The 20,379-nt window shown below is 30.3% G+C and overlaps 2 protein-coding genes across 9 annotated transcripts in view; both read right to left on the bottom strand.

Annotated features, from left to right (window-relative positions):
• LOC148226320 (sorbitol dehydrogenase-like) lies at window positions 1–4,019 on the bottom strand. 6 transcript variants are annotated; one of them, XM_088203377.1, is made up of 8 exons: window positions 3,841–4,019; window positions 2,967–3,056; window positions 2,581–2,614; window positions 2,372–2,505; window positions 2,020–2,210; window positions 1,771–1,955; window positions 364–664; window positions 1–290 (listed from the first exon to the last, which is right to left on the bottom strand). In XM_088203377.1, the coding sequence occupies exons 2-8, from the start codon at window positions 3,018–3,020 to the stop codon at window positions 122–124; spliced, it is 1,068 nt and encodes a 355-aa protein (XP_088059503.1). In that variant the 5' UTR covers window positions 3,021–3,056; window positions 3,841–4,019; the 3' UTR covers window positions 1–121. The 6 variants fall into 6 exon arrangements, with proteins under 6 accessions (XP_088059503.1, XP_088059504.1, XP_088059508.1 ...); XM_088203378.1 differs by having other exon boundaries at window positions 3,920–4,018; XM_088203382.1 differs by having other exon boundaries at window positions 2,967–3,039; window positions 3,920–4,018.
• A 1,577-nt stretch (window positions 4,020–5,596) lies between these two features.
• Window positions 5,597–20,379, bottom strand: part of Vps16B (Vacuolar protein sorting 16B) — a 25,973-nt gene continuing 11,190 nt past the window's right edge. The window contains exons 4-15 of one of the 3 annotated variants that reach the window (XM_088204226.1): window positions 11,922–12,388; window positions 8,110–8,208; window positions 7,893–8,037; window positions 7,623–7,819; window positions 7,417–7,553; window positions 7,315–7,342; window positions 7,096–7,246; window positions 6,892–7,028; window positions 6,226–6,315; window positions 5,999–6,154; window positions 5,801–5,926; window positions 5,597–5,730 (exon numbers count right to left, since the gene is read on the bottom strand). In XM_088204226.1, coding sequence (XP_088060352.1) covers window positions 5,710–5,730; window positions 5,801–5,926; window positions 5,999–6,154; window positions 6,226–6,315; window positions 6,892–7,028; window positions 7,096–7,246; window positions 7,315–7,342; window positions 7,417–7,553; window positions 7,623–7,819; window positions 7,893–8,037; window positions 8,110–8,208; window positions 11,922–11,942 — 1,308 coding nt within the window. In that variant the 5' untranslated portion in view covers window positions 11,943–12,388 and the 3' untranslated portion in view covers window positions 5,597–5,709. Of the gene's footprint in view, window positions 5,731–5,800; window positions 5,927–5,998; window positions 6,155–6,225; window positions 6,316–6,891; window positions 7,029–7,095; window positions 7,247–7,314; window positions 7,343–7,416; window positions 7,554–7,622; window positions 7,820–7,892; window positions 8,038–8,109; window positions 8,209–11,841; window positions 12,389–20,379 lie in introns of those variants that run through there. The other 2 variants (XM_088204225.1, XM_088204227.1) reach the window with 2 other exon arrangements.

Below are 20,379 nucleotides of genomic sequence, written 5' to 3'. Positions count from 1 at the left end.
TATTAAAACTATTATTTATTGTTGATATAAATTGAACATTTTTAAAATCATAAACCGAAAATTACTATTTATGTATTCAGCAAATCATACAAAAATATTTCTTCATTCTTCATTCACCTTATCAATGATTGTTGGTGTTTTGTGGTTGAACATGAATAATAACTTTAACGCCTAAGCCCGCTTTTGCCGTTTCAAACGCTTTAATAGACTCTTCAATAGTAAAATGATGCGTAATGAGCGGTTTAACATTGATTTGTCCACTTGCGACCATAGCTAGAGCTAATGGATAGCTAAATATAAAACATACATAATTAACATTGTTGAAATATAAATATAAATTAATTATGATTAAAATTTACTTACTCGTTGCAATATCTGAACAGTCCCTTGATAGTGACTTCTCTGGCGAGAGCATGTTGCAGCGGTACTTTTATTTCAGATTGACCCATGCCGATTAAAACTGCGACTCCGCCTGGTCGCGTAACCAAAATTGCAATTCTGACTGTGGTTTCGGCACCGCTGCAATCCAAAGTAATACTAGGCTCAACGCCCATAGTTGTTGCAATATTCTTTACAATATCTTCCTCCTTATCTTCTCTGTTAATCTGTAGAGTATGAGTTGCACCGAGTGTTTTCGCTAACTCTAAGCGAGATGGAAGCAAATCTACAATAAATATTTATAAGCATTATTAAATAAGGTTGAAGAAATTCCTTGAACGAAAATTGAAACTTATCTATGAAAATTTTTTTTAGTAATCGGATAAATTTAATAGTGTGTTTGATTTCGCAAAGATAAATCGAATGTGTTTCGAGGCAAAAAACTGGAGTTCAGCAAATATAGAAGGACAATGGGTAATGCCCCTGGGATGTACCTGAAATGTTTATTTATATAAACATTTCTATAAAGACTCTGTGAGTAATATGTGAGTGCTTCGATAAACTTGCTTGTATATTTAAAAGGAAAATATTAATATTTTTTCAGATACAAATATCAAAGGAGATCTTTTTTTACATACTGAGATTCCATATTACCAAACCATTCAAAAATGCTAGTCAACAATCTGTCATTTAAAATTTAAAGTGTGACTATGTGTCGTGTTGCCTCACAGTTTGCATCATAAACAGTATTTTTGATGCCTTTATAGAATTATTGACCATGTGAGAGTTAAAATCTTTTATACAAATTTCGCTTTGAGAAAAATACCTTAATTATCGTAGAAAAATCTTGTGAAGCCTAGCTTTTTAGAAAATGTTACATGACATTTTTAAATACTGAACTAAAGACTACTTACCGAACCCATCTCCACAATAAATATAAATCATCTTGTAGAGGTTAAGAACCAGTAATAGTTTAAAATTATATAATAAAAAGCCCAAGTGAACCGTTGCTGTTTGTCATTTAAAAACAACAGTGTACCAAGATTTTACCCTTGCGAAATTTTTTTGAATATTGCGAATCATAAGCAACAAATTATTGCTGGTTCTACAAATAATAGAAAAACAATGATCAATCTAGCTAATATTAAGATTGAGCAAGATGATATGGAATAATTAAATTGTAGTTTTAGAATCAACTACTGTTTTATTACATAGTTAATATATTTTTATTGCGTTCATATAATATCTTCCTGTCTGATTATTTAAAATAGTATATTATTATCATGCATTATATTTTAATTAACTGCGTTTTAAAGTCTTTTTAAATTTAATAATAAATTCTATTATCCATGTATGGTACTAGTTATTCATATTTATATAAATTTCTATTACCAGTTATCATTATATTTGATGCGCCCATTGCTTTTGCTGTAAGCAAAGTGACCAAACCGATTGGACCGGCGCCAAGAATCAAAACGGAGCTACCAGCGGTGACATTGGCTCTACGACATCCATGCACAGCCACCGATAATGGTTCCAAGAGTGCACCTTCTTCCATCGTCATGCTATCAGGCAATCTATATACAAATTTATTAGATATTAATATCCTAATATAAATATGTCTTATTTTAAAATAAGTACTTGAAGCAAAAATCAGCAGGATGAGCATAATATTTGGTGAGATTTCCGTTATAAGGTGGAGTGGCACAGAACGCCATGTCTGGACACAAATTGTATTGACCATCTTTGCAAAAGCTGCAATAGCGGCACGGTACACCCGGCTCGATCGCAACTCTATCTCCGACCTTCAAGTTTTTAACTTTAGCACTGATCTAAAACAATATTTATAGCTATAACGTAAACAATTCATGTTCAATGTTATTACAAGAGTGCTATCTTGAGTTATACTTCCTTTAAAATAATGAAATACTTAAATATAATAAACATGTGTTGATAAGAGTGGAAAATATTTAATAAATCTAAATGTAAATACTTTGGCAACGACACCCGATGCCTCATGACCGATGACCATGGGAGCTTCTACGATGAAATTTCCGCATCGTCCAGATGTCCAGTAATGAACGTCTGATCCGCAAATACCGACTGAATCGACTTTCAATAAAACCTCTACAGTTAAAAAAAAATCGAAACTATTAAATATTATATTATGTATGTATATTATATAATGTGAGAAAATTTTACCTTCATCTTTAATAGTTGGAATGCCGCGTTGCTCCTGTACAAATAAATAAAAATATAATTTAAGCGTATATCAATAAGATGTAGTGGTTACATATTAGGATAAAACAACATACATACATATCCACTATTGCTACATATTTTAAAATAGAAAATATTTTTACTCTCTCATGAAAATATTATATACAATTTAGTATCTCAGCTTCGGAGTCAAAATTGGGCAATTTTCCAAAATTCTTGTTGATTATTTTATTAAAATTTTAACTAAAGCTCATTTCGAGTTTTTATTAATAAATATATATTTAACATTTCTCTCTCAAATATGTTTATTACTATTTTTATATATAATTGAGACATCAAGAGTTTATCATAAACATAATGGTACTCACCAATCGCAAATCATTCATTTTGTACAATACGGCTGTTAGATTATCTTCTGCCATCTTGTAAATTTGTGATTGTCTCCGAAAGGTAGGTAGCTGAATGAACAGTAGGTGTATAATTCTGCGACTAATATTTATATATTCTAGACCAGAGGTTGGCAACTTTTCCGTATACTTTTAATTTGAATACTATAATTATAAAATTTTCGTGTATTTTCTGAAAATTTTGTCCATTTTATTTTAAAAAGATTACGAGCTATAAGTTTACAGTGCAAAGTTGTAAAATAATTTTTCCACAATCTAACGTTTCACCCAAAAAATATTCACTTTAATACAACATTGAAAACTATTTGGTTCTATTATTGCTACATTTTTAAAAGCTACTAATACATTTAATGAAAATATTGAGGTTCTTTAGCTGAGTAATGTGAATTTTTGAATATTTAAAAAACTTTTAATTTAATTTTCAAGTTGCATATAATGTGATTTAAGATTTGATGAACTGCCAGTAGGTGATTTTCTAGGTTAAAATTCAAATACAAATTATTCTCACAGACCGTGGGTTGCCAACTTTTTCTATTATATAGTATCTCAATCGTCTTGTTATATAATTGTAATTGAGTAAATAATGAATTCAGAGATTTCCTAACTTTTGTTAAAATGTTTTATTTTATATATTACCTTAATTTGAAGAATGCAATTACGGACAGGTAAATCTCAATAAGAGAAGAGAATAAACATGCATTATTAGAAAACTATTATTCTATTTTATGAAAATGGCTGACACTATAGATAAGGTGACCAGACGTCCTCATTTGAGAAGGATTGTATAAAAAGAACAAAGCATGATCATATATTAATAAATATTGTTTTCACATACATTTCTTCAATTTGTTTTTTTATATTTATGTTTAAATTTAGGATTTAGGTTTATGGATGAAAAAACTAGAGAATATTACAAAAAATTCACTGCTTATGAGTCAAAAATAACTCCACAAGAATGACAGGAAGGTATAACCTAAAACTTTATGTAGCAAGTATACAAAATTCCATGACCTAAAATAATATTTGTATTTTATAAGGTGACCAGACTATAAGGACCTTAAAAAATAATTGGTTATCTCTAAGAAAAAAAGTCACCTCAGACATTTTTGTTTTAGGAGGACAAAGAAGGACGTCTGGTCACCTTAATAAAATTCACAAACACATCTAATTTTAAAATTCATGTGAATGTATTTATATATTTAGACAATTTAACTTGCACGTATTTAATAATTAAACTGTGGTGGGGGGGGGGGATTTATGTATTTATATATTGGTTTTATTATAGGCAAAACTAGGTAGCACTCTGATAACACTGACGTGATATACACATTTTCTTGGCGAACTTTGGCAGGCTCGCAAAGCCAGTGCGGCCTCGTGCACCGTCCACTCATTTTTATATTCAAACATGTAACTATATCTCAATAAAATACTACTGCAGTGGCTCAATCTGTGTTTAATTGCCACCCGTCACCACCCGAAGTCAAAAAACCTACTTTATTTATTTATTTGAAATCTGAGCATCATCACTTGAGTGGTTTTCCAATACACATAAAATTTACACACTTATTATATATATAAACAAACAAATTGTCGTGCATTGTCCCATCAGAATTGTACTAGCTCCTCATAGCTATCACTGAGAACATCTTTATTTCTTGCATTCTCAAGTGCTAACCTTTTATCCGCGAGTTAAGAATAAGGAATGTGATCGCGATTCTGTAGTCCAGGGCTCGCTATTTTATACCACGCAGCTAGAAGACATTAAGCATCAACTGATTGTCGAAGCTATCTATTAATAACCTCAGATTGTACTTTATTGTAGTGAATATAATTAATTGTATATCATTACTCTTAATCAATAAGCGCTAGTATATGGATTTGAATACGAGCTATACCCACTTCTCATAGTTACCGCCGAAAACTCCAACGATGTCAGCTATACTTATTGTAACTTGTTGAATTGGTGTTTCGGACGAAGCTTCCATTAATTTTTTTAATAAATTTATGAAGGATGTTTTCTTTGTCGATGAAGTCTTTTGGTCGTCGAAGAAGAACTGCCGCTTTCATAAAGTAACTGACGAAATAACGCCGTTAAATACGAGATAAGCCTCGAACTGACTATGACGCAAATTGACTATAATAATATATAGCTTCATATCACTGTAGCGTTAATATTTTACATAAAAAGTTTGAGAGGCATAGTTTATATTATTTACTCACATTCCTCTGTGGTTGTGCATGTAAATTTATTCCTTTATGACTCTCAGCTTTAAACATAATGTTTATATAAACATTCAGATTGTCAACAACAGAGCGAGTTAAACGTAATATGTAGATAACGATATTTATAAGTGTATTGCAAATAGTACAAGCTAAAAATAAAAAAAAATATAATGGAAACAGAAATAATAGATGCATATAATCAAACTACAATGTATTAAGTTATTGTGTGAAACAGTGAAGAGTTATTTACTTCTCCCGTTATGCAAATAGTATGCAAGCACAGATAATTAAGTGGTGTCCAAAAATTGAGTACTACCATAATAATATATTATATCATGGTATTTTATCTTCACTTACAAAAAATACTCTTTTATTTTAAAAATAATAATATATTTGTCATTTAATTGTAATATTACAAAAAATATTTTTAATAAATGCTAAAATCACAGTGTATGTCACGCATATATTAAGTTTTATACATTTAGTTTTTCCATTTGATGTTCTGAAATAACACGAATAATAATTAAATTAGAATCTTAAAACCAGTCTATACATTTTTAATATTTACTTACAGTGGTCCTTAGTACATTTTCAGCGTAAAAATACTCTTCAGATTGAGGATGTAAAGTCATTTTATATTGCGTTAAAGCTTGTTTATCTTTTTGTAAGACAAAGCAATCGATAACAGTGTTATGAGCCTATATTTCAATAAAAATATTTTTTAGTATTTAAAGTATATATAATATAAAAATTACAAATAATTTTAAAACCTTATATTTTGCAGCCAGTTCCAATCGTTGACTAACGGACGAAATATGATTCAAGTACAATTTCAACAGCATTGTATTAGCTCCCAATTCGTGTAGACGTCCAATGATTCTTGGTAATGGTACACTACAAGAAAGTGTAACTTTGCCCAAGAAGTTCTGAAAAAATAAGTTTATTATGTTAAAAATTAAGTAGGAGAAAAGTCATTAGTATCTGTATAAATTCATACCTTTTTTATAAATATAGTTTCTAAGAGTTCCCAATTTTTCAACACAGCTTGAGTGCTAAGAGCTGTCCAATCGTATTGTAATTGAGAAATCTAAAATAATAAATTAACCGATAATATTAATCAAATATTAAATATTTTCATATTGCATATAGTGACATCTATGATCAATAACGAATCACTTAAAAAATATTTGAGTTACGTAATGTAAAGAAATTAGCATATTTATTATTTCTAAGTAAGTTTATTTATAAGTCTTATTTATTGACGATCAATGCGATCTTTGTCATGCATTTGTAAATGAAGTGGAGACGAAAATATTAATTGTTTAACTTGACATAAAGGACAAGGAAAAATAACAGTAAATGAAATTTAATGTTAAGAGTTGTAATATCTGATGAGTTTAAATGATAATGTTCAAAATCAGAAAGCAATTATAGATGTTACCAAAACAATAATTTATAAATATCTCATAGCTGGCCATGAGAGAATGAGGACAATAGTATCCATTCATTCAGTAATTTAAAGGCATGTCAGAAAATTTAAGAAACATTCACCTATAACAGTCAACTTCTGGTTGATTTATACTAATTTTATATTGTAGGTAATAATATAAAATATATTTATTTGTCGTTAATTATTATCATATTTAAATTTATATGTACATACTTGTTGCTGTTGACAAATTGTTTGTGGTGCTCCAACTTTTCCTGCACCCTCTGACCAATGATTAATGCAACAATAAGCCAAACATTGTAAAACAGATTTGTTGAGTATTTCTTGGACACCCATGCACTTTTGCCATTCTAGATTTTAACATTAATTATATTAGTCTATAGATAATTTTATTGTAATAAAGCAGTGTAAGCTCACCTATGAGTTTTATATAATCGTTGAGCATTTTAACTTGTATCGGTTCTACAGAAGGTTGAGAGAAATGATTCGATAGTAAATTCTTCAATTTATTCAAAAGCGAATCGGTTGAACCACTAGAAAACTCCATAATCATTTGATATTGTTTAATCTAAAATATTTACATAGTAAATTTAGTAGTTTATGAAAATAATAAAATTGTAATATAATATAACTTACAGCTGCATCACTACTTCTACCGAGCATTCTAAAAAAATAAATTTTGATTATTAAATATATATTTGTATTTATTTTTGATATTCTATTATATTAGTTATTTACGTTAGTAAATCATTAACTTCATTGGTTTTCAATCTTATTGCAAGATAACTAATATAATGATTAACAGCCACCGGTCGTGAAGCAAGGATTTGATGCACCAGTTTTTTTTTCAATGTTTGTACAAGAAATAATATAACCTATAAAAGAAAAAATATCAAGATTATTTTTTTGTGTAGAAAAATATATTTATAAACATATATTCTTACGGCTAGAATAGCATTTCCGTCTCCTACAGCAATAGCGCCATCTAATAGTTCAGTTTTACTCTTCAAACTCTTATGGTGTGTAAGATTACACGAACGACCGATAAAAATCCTTCTGAGCGTTATCGGAACGCTTGTTTCAGCATCGGAATCAACTTTATTAGAGCCAGGCAAAAGCTGTCCAGAATCAGCCAGTAATACTGATTAAATTAAGCAATACATATTAAAATTTACTTATTTATATATTGATATTCAACGTATATCTTGACTCACTGTTCTCCAATGCTTTCTCTGATATTAAATTATTCAACGGGATTAGGTTTTGAGAATTGGCATACGATCTAGCGTCAAATGCGGAATTTTCATTTAATCCGGCTCTTATCTCTGCGCCCAATTTGCTGAATTGTTGAGACGCTGGCTAAAACCGGACAAATCGATCGGTGTTTGCACATATGTTAGATATACTATTAATAAAATAAATCGTAAAAACCTCATCATCTTCAAAATTCAAAGCCTTTGATTTAACGTCACTAGTATTCCAAAATTCGTCATCCTCCATGTTTACAATATTATCAAACGTCAAAGATAACTGTCAAGGTAAGATTGCCATATGAAAAAATAAATTTGGTATTCAAATATTAAAAAATAATAATGATGAATTTATTTAAGCATTTATTTTATTTCTAATGAGAGAAAGGGGGAGAATTTTATACATATATTTTTTAAAAAACGGCGACGAATAACATTTTATCACAAAAGAGATAAAATTGCAGGAGGGGGAGGGCTGCTTTGTAAATAGTATAAAAAAATTCTAAAGCGCTAAATTTATAATTGATCTTTTAAAACTTTAGAATAATTTTTAATTGTTGGTTTTTATGAGCGTGAGAACGATTCTATTGATTTTACCGTCATAAAAATCTCACGCGTTCTCTCTTTTTTGTTTCCAATAGTATTTTTTTAAATGTTTCATAAATAATAGTGCTATACACGAATAAAACGATGTTTTCAGATTTTTCTTAATGAGTTCAGTGACAACGAATGAGTCATTTTTATTCCATTCTTCACAAACGGGTATTTATTGTAAGTTGGCACAATTTAAATAACAAATAAACGACTGTTGCCTGTATTATGCTAATATTTTAACGCAATATACATGGAGCTAAAACAAGATAAGAATACGATTCAATCGCTCAATTTACTACTGATTGGTTGAGAAGGCGGAGAAGAGCAAACTATTGCTTTTCTTTCATATGAAGCTAACGCAGGAAAATTACTAACCACCATGGATGCCAGACGTTCTGGAATGAATCTTAAATAATGAATTAAGTTTAATCAAAATATGTTAGATAGTAATAAAAAAATAGTTATAGATAACTATATTATAGATATAGTTGATAATATAAAATATTTGGGAATAATTGTACAATAGATAAAAAATGAAATTTTAAGGAACATTAAAATTACATATTAAAAAGAATAGTATAAAAATAGGTATATTATCTAAGATGAGAAAGACTATAAATACAAAAAAATCTACGATAGTATTTTATGGTCTTACTTAAATTATTGTGCAAGAATATTATATATATTTAATAAATTAGATAAAACGATGTTGCAAAAATTACAAAATAGGGAAATAAAAAAAATTAAATAAAAATAAATTTACTAGTAATAGAAGTATGATTGAGAGTTTGGAATGGTTGAATATTCAATAAATATTGAAGATGAATGTTTTAGTACTTATTTATATATAAATTAGAAAATAATATGTTACCAGAGCATTTTAATAAGTATTTAATAATAAATAAAGATTTATATAGATTTAATACTACAAATATTGTTATGGCAAAAAATTGTTACTTAAAACCAGTGGAGCTTCAGGTTAAATAATTTTCTGAGATAGTCTTTGAACAAAAAATTTCGAAATGCCCATTTTTAGTTCCTACAGAAATTTGTTCTCCTCGAAATTTTTTTGAGATGAACTTATCATTTTTAGTATCCTATTTGAATATTTTTACAATCTGGTCACCTTAAGTTAAGAGATAAAAAAAAATAGTTTAGCATGGCACACACGCTTATATTACATATATACAATGAAAACTGTCGGAATCAATTTCATATTCATGTTACATTTATAAGATTACTATATGCGTCTATTTGAATTGCAATAGAAACCAGTGAATAATGTTTTACTATTTTATAGTTTATTGTTAAGATAATGCATACAATTAATTTGAGATGAAAAATACTCTGTAAAAAAAAATCAGTTACATAAAAATATCATTCAGACCATCATAACTCATTGGGGGAAACCTGTAAAGTCATTATGGTCAGATTTTTAATAAATTAATGAAAAATAAACAACCGAAATGGAGGAAATTGAAAATCCATTATTAATCTCTATACATCACGATATTAAAAAATGTTTGCTTAGTGTTGTAAAAGCATTGAGAATTTTGTTTGTATTTCATCTGAAAAATTATTTATATTCATTATACCATTAATATTTTACATGTAGTTAACTTTTTATACCTGCTAAAAATAAAATAATTTTATGATACAAATATGATTATATGTATTGCAAATTATTGTCATGCTTAAAATAGTACTTAAAATAAGGCAATGCGAATATATACAAAACATAAAATAAATTTACACTATCAAGTATGTAATTTCTTTTAATTTAGAATGAGAGCTTATTCAACTCTGTAGGTCACGAAGCAAGAACTTGTTGACTATTGCATTAATATATTCCGAATAATTTGTTGTAGCAGTTTATTTATATTCCAAATTTACTTTTAAAGTACACAAATTATTATAATTAAGTAATAAATCACTTAATTTGTAAGTATTTGTATATTTATTACACCTCATTTATGTTATTATATATAAAATTAGCACGCGTTTATAGTTTTAGTTCAATGACTTTTTGCCCAATGTGTATAATGGTGTATATCACTATCGTATATTAAAAAGGGAATACTCCGTTATCGCAAGCCAACGGAGAATTTTACGCATGTAAATCGTGTGATACAATTTCTCAATTGTATTATTGTTTGGGAAAAAAATATAATGCCTCTAGTAAGTAAATTTACAGTTTGATTTTGTTTTGGTACTTGGGACACAAATAAGAATATATATTAAAATGGCAATTCAGTACCACAATGTAATATCGATCGCAGCACTGAAAAGCTAAACATTCTCTAAACGAAATTAAAAATAAAATCAGAACAGATAAATTAAAAATTAAATCGTGAACATAATTCAAGAAACATGTGAAATTATAGATGTAAAATTGATTTTTAATGACTCTTACATATGCATGTCGCGGCGATACGATCAAGATAAGGGATGACTCATTTATGAAAATTTCAGTGAGTTGTACAAATATCTGAAATTTGTGTTTTTCAGGAATCCCTGACCAGGACATAAACGTGAACTTTGAGGTCCACTGGAAGAATCGTAAGACAATCGCAGTTTTGTCTCTCTGGAGAACTGACGTTGACAACTTTAAGATAATTTAAAAGCGCGCGTCTCAATCAAGCATCGATAAGCAAAAAAATATGAATGCAGTAAATCACGATTTTTTTCTTTGAATAGCATTATTATTTTTTGCAAAATGTGATTATATTTTATTACAGAATTTTGCTTTTTATCTGATGCTGTTATCTTGAATTTAAACCACGAATAAATGCACTGACCACAAATAGCACTAACTCATAACGTTAAGGAATAATTATTTTATCAATATGGGTTTAATATCAGGAAAAAGTAAAATCTTTTCAATTTTATTGTTTTCAGTACATATTTTCAAAACTATTTTAATCATTTTGCTAATCAATAATAGATTTGATCCAAACTTAACCATATTATGGAGAATATTTTTAGGGTCAATATAAAGGAAATAAAATTGAAACACATTTTAGGTTAGAATATTCTAAAACGAATACATAAAATCTGTATTAGTACATTTTAATACACCCTAGAAACTGGAAGGATGTCTGGTAACTAGGGTTGTCAACGGTCATGATTTTATCGGAATCGTCCCGGAATTGAAATCACCGATCCGAAAAAATTCCCAGATGATTTTTAGCTTTCATCAGACATTTTTGATCAAAATGTCTGAGGTGACTTTTTTTAGCTGTCCCGGCTTAGAGATTCTAAATTATGGTAACCCTAATCAAGCAAAAGTAAAAATGGAATAAAGAATATTACGACTTACAAAGTGAAAATACCTAGGGCACTGAACAAATTGGGTATTTGGTTCCTTCATAAATCACAAAAATTAGAGACAACACTCACTTTACGTGCGAACGTACTCATTTCTAAACGTCGAGTGTTCGTTCATGTCGAATACTGGGAATCCTGTAACTGCCTAGCTGACGACTTCGGCTGTCACTCGACAACCTGCGACAGTTTTCGACGAGGAATCGACCACAGACGGAAGCGAGACAAGAGTAACACATCAACGGCTGAATCTAAATCGTATTGTTATACACCATGTTTCTACTTATGAAGTGTAAGGTATGCGATTTTTTTCCCTTTCTGTAATTTTTAATTTATAAAAAAATTGCATTTTAAAGCCTGCTTTATACTTATTGGTCGTGACAAAAGGCACTGTAGTGGGCCTATTTATATAGGTATTTATTTAGGTGTATTATGACCAAAACTTGGCGGCACTCTGGAAACAGTGGCGTGACGGACTCTTCTCTTGTCGACCCTGGCGGGCTCGCATGCCGCGCCGGTGTGGACCACGCGCCCCGTTCACTCTGTATATAAATAATAATAATGTAACTATAAATATCCAATAAAAATACTACTACAGCGGCTCAAACTGTGTCAAATTGCCACCCAATACCTCCTGTCACCAAAGCACTATATGTAAATTTTATCACTTTTCTGCTAAAATTGGATACTCCTGATCCTGACGACAAGACAGCCAAAGACATCGACGATCGAGAAATGAAATGGACTTCCTCGAATCCTCAATGATACTTTCACTCAAAATATACTTCAGAGCTTGACACTTCTACTTGGATGAGTATCGGACCAAGACAACTAAAAAAATCAGTCACTTTTCACCAGGACCAGACCAGGTTCAGCTAAGTAAATCTTCTAGAATCTATTTTTTATAGATGATTTGGAGAGTACATGACACAGATTAGGGCGAGAACAAATACTTATAATCATACAACTTGTACGTGAATTTCAGCTTCTGGTTCATCATCTTTTTAATTATCTCTACGGCAATAATTGTTGTAACTTACATGTCTCAAAATCTATAGTAAGACTATTTAAATTGTTAACCCTAGCTTAATGAAAATGCTAAAAGAAATGGATATATTAAAAAAACGACCACTGACTAATCAACTGTTATCACAACCCTCCCCAGGAAAAAAAATAAATGACGTCCCTGATTCTAATCCAGAAATTCTGAGGTTATCCCTCAAAAAATAAAAAATAGTTTCGAATCCATCCCGAAAATATTTTTTTAATATTGCATTTCAGTGAATTCATATCGGAATACATTTTCACCAGTAGATATACATATTTTTATTTAAATCTGGTAGGTGCTAGTAATATTATATGTTTTCAACTTTTCCATATGTAGTAATATATACATTTACACACTTATCATTATTTATTTACATGCGATGTATAAATGTTACAGTGAATGTGTATTTTTCAGTGAAGTTACATTGTCACTAGTGAAGACCAAATACATTTTAACTAGTAGATATATATTTCTACTAAAGAGAAAATATAATTTAACTTATAAGCGCTAATATGTTGATCTAAAATGTCTATGAAACCCAATTTGACAGTTGCGAAATGTCCATTTACTGTTCAAACCCAAACCAAACCAAATGAAAATTCTAAAACTAATTATAGTTTTAGAACTCTAAAATACAAACTAAGCCAACTCATCTCTCAGGGGAAAATAACAGGAAGAATAAATACAGACATTACACTATGTTTTAAAAATATGAGAGCTTCTAATATGAAAGTATTGGTCAAAGTTTATTAAAACCGAATTTTGATCAATAGGAGAGCGCAAAGTAATTATCACTTCTCGGAAGTCAACAATGAAATGGTCGTTAGAATGACTTCTAAATTAATTGTGCAGGTGGTTGAAACGCCCACAATATCTAAGGTAAACTTTCTGCTTAATTTATGACGCGTTGCAAAGTATAGCTGCATAGCTAAAAAATATTAATATTTATTTTTATTTTTATATAACTTTTTGGTTTAGGGTATTACTTATTATAAAGTATTACTTTACATTGTTAGTCCTATTTATTAAAATAAATGAAATACATCTCTGTATTTCATATGCAAAGGGTAAAAATAAAAATATAATAAAAATATGTCTTAACGGTAAGAATATTAAATATTTCGAGAACGGGAAAACGTTGCTTTTTATTGTTATTTGAGATGCCATCGCTTAATTCTTCACTCTTTCAACGTGTGTTTAGGCAAGCGCCGGAAGAGGAAATGCAAATTTTCCGTAGGTCGCATTCAATGATGTTAATGGATTGCAAACTCAACCGTTGCGTGGCGCACGTGTCGAATTTGAGGTCGCGCCACGTGCGCCACGGCCTATTGCGACATTCGCATTTTGAAATCACCAAATCATTGATGCGTTGAAAACGTGTTCTTCTTTTTCAAATAATAACACATTAGAAGATCGTCGCCTTAATTACTTCTTTAGTGATGATTGATTGAAGTTTTCTCTACTGTGGCGACACACGATTTGGTTCTTCACACATAGTTTTGTATGCGACGCGATTCAGCAAAACAATATAAACTAAAATGAAAAGAAATTGACTAGCGAGAAAGTTTTCTACACTCTGTTTATATCGATTTTTTAAAATAATTGTGCTGCTCAAATATTCCAAACCACTGTAGTTGCTTTAAGCCCGTCATTATGGATTCTCTAATTATATAAGAACACTTTTTACACCAATTTTCTTCGTTCGATCGCAATCACGAATTTACCTTATTAGCTGAAATTAATATATGTTTTAAATCTGGACGTATATATTTCGTGCGATTCGTGCCGTGACGCTTGCCTTGGTGATTCAAGGTGAATGCTTGGCTGGATCAGATATGATCATATAAATGGAAGCGGCTGTCTTAATCCAGTGCGCCAAGGTGTCATACGTGTCGATTCGGCGTAACCTTTACTGGATGCGAGCTTAGGGCAGAACTCTCGTGTGAAAATAATGGACTGTAAAGTGTTTACATTGAAAATTTAATTGAAAGAAGTAAGATTGCGTAACATTATTGAAGGTAATCCACAAAACAGCAGGCTTACAAATTTCCTTTACAATTATTTAAAAAAAAAATGGACAAATGGGTAAATCGCGAGCTGACCGAAAGGCAAAAAAAGCAATTTTTTTTAGAAATATTTAAAAAAAATATGTTGGGACCAAAAAATTAACTACCGCCAATAGTTCAATAATCTCATATTTTTTTATTTTTTTTTTAGATTAAATTAAGACCATCGTGGCCTAACAGGTTACCCCAATGCGCCACGATGGTCGAAAACGAAATTTTATTAAACATAAATTCGCATAGCAACGAATACATTATAATAGACACATGTTACAAATTAATCAAATTGTATGTAATTAATGATTTACACGTGTTGCCCATTAATATGTAATTATCATTATTCACACGTATATCGAATTAAATATTTACTATAAACATGAAGTAATTAAGCAAATAAATATATAGTCACCAGACAGTACTCAATTAGTCGATCGATAGAACTACCGTCGTCTTTTTTCTCACTGAAGGGCGAGCGTTAAAAATATATTTATAAAATTATCTATATTTGGCAAAAAAAATGCTTGGTATTTTAAGCATACACCGTCTAATTTTATTTGGCACTAAAAGGGTTAAAAATTAAGATTTTTGTAAACAAATGATCTATTTGTTGGTAAATCGTTGGCAAAATACCATTTCTGTAAATTAAGCATATTTTGAATAATAAAATTGTAATTAAAAAAATGAAGCGTTTTGTATCTTAATAGAAAAATCAGTCACTTCATATGAAACAACCTAATACATATATGGAAATATACATATATGTCTTATGTAAATTAAATATTTTTCATTTAGGTGGAGAAAAATGATTTCTCTGACATTATAATAAATATATGTACAAATAAATATATACTTAAATTAAATTAAGACCATTGTCATGTTGGACAAAACACAATACATAATACATATTATTAAAATACACAAAAATATATTGTATAATATATATGTATATGAGTTATTATGTATTTTTATAAGCATCACTGAATAACACATTATAATGAAACCTGAAAATACAGAGACAAATTGACGCTTTGAACATCATAACAAAATCGCGACTGAGCTCTTAAGCTTTTATTTTATATACATACATATGTATATACTCTAAGTAAAACACTATGAAGCTGGTGGCGAGTGAGATAATAATTATATAATTAATAATTTTAGAGTTTGGTATATTTATTTTAAAATGTTCATAGTTTAATAGTATATGTATATACAAAATAATATATTAAACAGTGTTACAATATGTTCAATTAATTTATGATTAAAATATATTTTCTCTAACTAATGATTTATTTTACACTCCATTGACTAAAACTGTAATAATAAATTGTATGTTCTACAAAAAGAATATTAAATTTATTATAAATACTATTTTAAACAGATATTTAGACATAAGTGATAGGAAAATATTGAGATATTGAATCCAACTGTTATTAAAAGAAACGAGGGGTTAGATCTAAGCCAACGACGCACAAGGATACAAAACGATAACCCAGTTGTCCGATTGAAACTAGGAAAATCCTCACACAATTAAGGGCAAGCTCAGGTCACACAGACACGTGTACATTCCACCATCGCTAGTGTCACGTTTGTTTTTTAACATTCAACCCTTGACACGTGGTTGGAACTGTCGAGTATAATCGCTCGTTTTTATAATAAGAAATGTATTAATTTAATCGATAAAATTACACAATTCCTAGAGAAAATTGCCAACAAGTGGAAAACGTAACCCAAGTACGTCCCTGCAAATGAATATATGATACACATACTACGTTTATAGTTCATACAAACTGAAAATTTGGCATGCATTCCGTTTATTCGACCTTGCTCAGTCCCGGTCGGATGAGATACCGAAACATTGGCGATCGATTATGAAATCCAATGATTCTTAACACATGTACCACAGTTGATGCTTTCGTAACACTTTTTGCAAGTTCGTTGACTTCCCGACACAAGTTAACCAATGAGTTCGTTAGATAGTTCATTTAAAATTAAATATATAAATACTTTAGTATTTAATTGTAGTAGAATTGTTGTCCACGTAATTAGAAAAAATAAGTTTAAATTAAATTTTCCGGTAAGAAATATTTTTATCAGATTATTGAATAAAAATAATAAGAATATTTTGGAGGATATTCTGTCAGCGATAGTAAGCATGTGGCCCGTGTGACATTGCAATATATCAAGATTCAAGGTATCCTCGTGATTCTCCCTATAGTCCAGTCAAATAAGGGTTTAACCTCGGAATGAAAGATAACAAGCTGAAATTTTGCACAGACCTTTGTTTTGGCGTTCTAAATATATGGTGAAAAGTCTCAAAAGATATCGTGTCTGCTAATCAAGATATTAAAGGTCAAAGTCATAAAAATCGTTTTTTTGCAAATATCTCGCCTCTTTTGCGTCGCATGTCATTAAATTTTTAACAAAACTTATAGAAAATAAAATTTTCTACAAGTTTGTTATAAATTATTTCTTCGTATGGTTAATGGTTTTCGAGATATAGCGCGGGGAGTGGGAAGCGCGCATCCGTTTATAAGATAACGCTATGTAAACTACGGAGCCAGAGTTACCTGTACATTCTTCCACAGTTTCGTAGAAAACATCGCAAATTGTTATCTGCTGAATGAACCCATCTAAAGCATTATAACTTTCAATCTCCATATCTTCAAAAATCATCATCGATAATGCAAAAAGTAATACGTATGGCCTCTGATACTTCTTGCAAAAGCGGGACCATCCAACATTTTGTCGACAGAATTCGATGCATAAATTGTACTAAGAGCTTCCTTGATTCCGCTTCCATTCATTATATACCCTATGCATCCAATAAAAGACATACATAAGCATATGAAAGCCTCCTAGTTTCACAACTACTCTGGACAAGTCTGAGCTAGCATCTGAAGCTGCTACGATTTCACGTGCTTTTATGTACAACGGCTGATCAAAAGTTATTAAGCATGTTCTTTGTTCATGTTTCTTGGCAGTGTTTATAGCACACTGTAATGTAGTGTAAATTGTGTCCATATTACTCACAGGATGATGAATAAAAGTAAGAAACAGAATCCGAGAAGTTACAAAGTTCTCATTGTTTTTTGTAAGTTGTTCAATAAATCCATTCCACCCTGGCAACGGTGAGTTATTTTTCCACTTTCCGTACTTCCACAAGAAATCAACTACATTAAATATTTGTTCGGTTAGTTCTTCTACATCATTAAAATTTTGAACTTGAATCTCTTGCTCAATCCGGGTACGACATGATTTTCATACACTAGAAGGGGTATATGTGATAGTGCTGCTAACTCCTTTGCACTTGGTTTTGTTGTAAATTTCTTTATGCGGTCATCAGATATAACTTCAGATTTTGGAGTTATTATTTTTATCATTACCATTATATGAACAGTATTATAGCCATCAAGAGTATAAATATTTTTCTGCATTATCTGCTGCATACTGTACTAAGGCACTTGACTATGATGGTTGATTACGAGGCTGTGGGTGATAAACAGCTGAAATTTACCATTTTACAGTATCACTATATGAAGCGAAAAAACCTAAACTTGACAAAACATCCAAAAGTCTTTTTGGATGTTTGGCCTATCTGTATTTTTTCTATGAAGAAATACAGATAGGCCTATTAATAACTGCGAAGAAAAGGACCGTTTTCGTATGGAAGTCATTATAGCATGACTTATAGCTGTGTATTTAGTTTTAAAATGCCCCGTCTTTCCTTTTCTGTTCTTTATAATAACTTCTTGCAGAAAATGTAATAAAGTTTTCGGAATTTCTTCATTAATATTTTACTCGGGGGCGGATAAGACTTGGTCTCAACAACAGAAGATCGAATATCTTCTCTAATAATCGCCGCAGCAGCTTCCACTACGCGCAAGTGTTCTTCTTCCGAAGTGCCTTTTTTATTTTCATACCAAGCTATGGATAAAACTTAAGCTTGAGCATCGCGAAAAGAAAAAGTAGGGAATGATCCAATCTTCGTTATAATTATAATATCAGTTAAATATTTTTCTCTTAATTTGGAAATGATCTTATCATCTGGTACATACTCCGTAAGGACATCTCTCAACTCTTTCAATTTTTTCGCACAAATTTCTTGTCGAGCAATATTTAATTTTTAATTCCTAATAATACAACGAAGAAAGTAATAAAATTATGGTTCAAACGACTTGCCGAGACCACTTTTTTCACGATTGTTTACTTTTTCAAAGCTTATACCAAGTTAAGCAGGTAGAAATACTCGCTGGATTCTATAAACGGATGTACGCCTCCCACTCTTCGCGCTATATCTCAAAAACGGTTATTGATACAAAACAAATATTTTAACTAAACTTGTAGATAATTTTATGCTTTACAAGTTTTGTGAAGCATCTAATGACGTGCAACGCATAAAACGCGAGATATTTGCAAAAAAACAAATTTTGTGACCTTTAACCTTTGATATCTTGATTAGCAGACACGATATTTTATGAGACTTTTCACCCTGTCCTTAGAACATCAAAACGAAGGTCTGTGCAAAATTTCAGCTTGGTATCTTTCATTCCGAGGTTTAGCCTTTATTTCGCCTTATTTGACTGGACTACTAGACAATCCGCCGATGTCTCTCGTGTCAATTTGGGTCTCTCTCGGTTTGCCTTGAATGCCGTCTATCGGTCTGAGCTCGACTTTGGTCGTTTCTCTCATTGTCTATCATATTATTGATTCGAGACAGCTTTGGCGAATCACATATGAGGATGTTGGTGGGTCCAATGCATCACTCGATGATCCAATCAATGAAATATGTTTTCGCCGTACATTATATTATTTGTTATTTTATTTTCATTGGTTTGAAATGGTCATTTGAATGACCTCAGAGTTAACGGTGCAACTAGTTAGATCCCCCCACACTTCAGTTGCAATGAGCATAAGATGTTTATGAGTATTATAATCTACAGCAAATACCCTTAAATAATTAAAAACTTATCATAAGCTACATATATTTATAAAAGCTCAAACCACCGTTTTCAAGCGTTATAGAAATTCAGTTATTTATAATCTGTATTTTAGGAAAATTCACAAAATATTTATTTATAAATTAATGAAGATCTTTTCAACGTGTCCAACAATCCACTCAATACAAAATGTGAAACACGAGGAATCATTTTTTAGCCGTGAGAATAACTCACGTTGCAATTTCGTGGCGTTAAACCTTGATTTCTTTCACTATGACTGAGGCACACGTGTCGGGAAATGAAAACGAAAAAATATAACAATCATCAAATATACCTTATTTTCTATGACCTTTTCCACAATTGTTTCACGTTAATTTTACAAAACCACAACACACAATAGTTCACCCCAAGCCTAATCTAATAAAAGGGTATTTACACAAAGATATTTTTAAACGAAACATATTTTTGTGTGCTTTACCGCG

The sequence above is a fragment of the Plectrocnemia conspersa genome, unplaced genomic scaffold (assembly GCF_051122295.1).
Source record: "Plectrocnemia conspersa isolate PC_06_02 unplaced genomic scaffold, ASM5112229v1 ptg000014l, whole genome shotgun sequence".
NCBI classification, from domain to species: Eukaryota; Metazoa; Arthropoda; class Insecta; order Trichoptera; family Polycentropodidae; genus Plectrocnemia; species Plectrocnemia conspersa.
This window is presented reverse-complemented; position numbering and strand designations above follow the sequence as displayed.

Coding starts and splice junctions, on each gene's coding strand:
- LOC148226320 (XM_088203377.1), bottom strand. CDS start 3,020: ATGGCAGAAGATAATCTAACAGCCGTATTGTACAAAATGAATGATTTG. Junction 2,211..2,371: donor CATCGGGTGTCGTTGCCAAA/GTATTTACATTT, acceptor ATATTGTTTTAG/ATCAGTGCTAAAGTTAAAAA. Junction 665..1,770: donor ATCAAATATAATGATAACTG/GTAATAGAAATT, acceptor TATTTATTGTAG/ATTTGCTTCCATCTCGCTTA.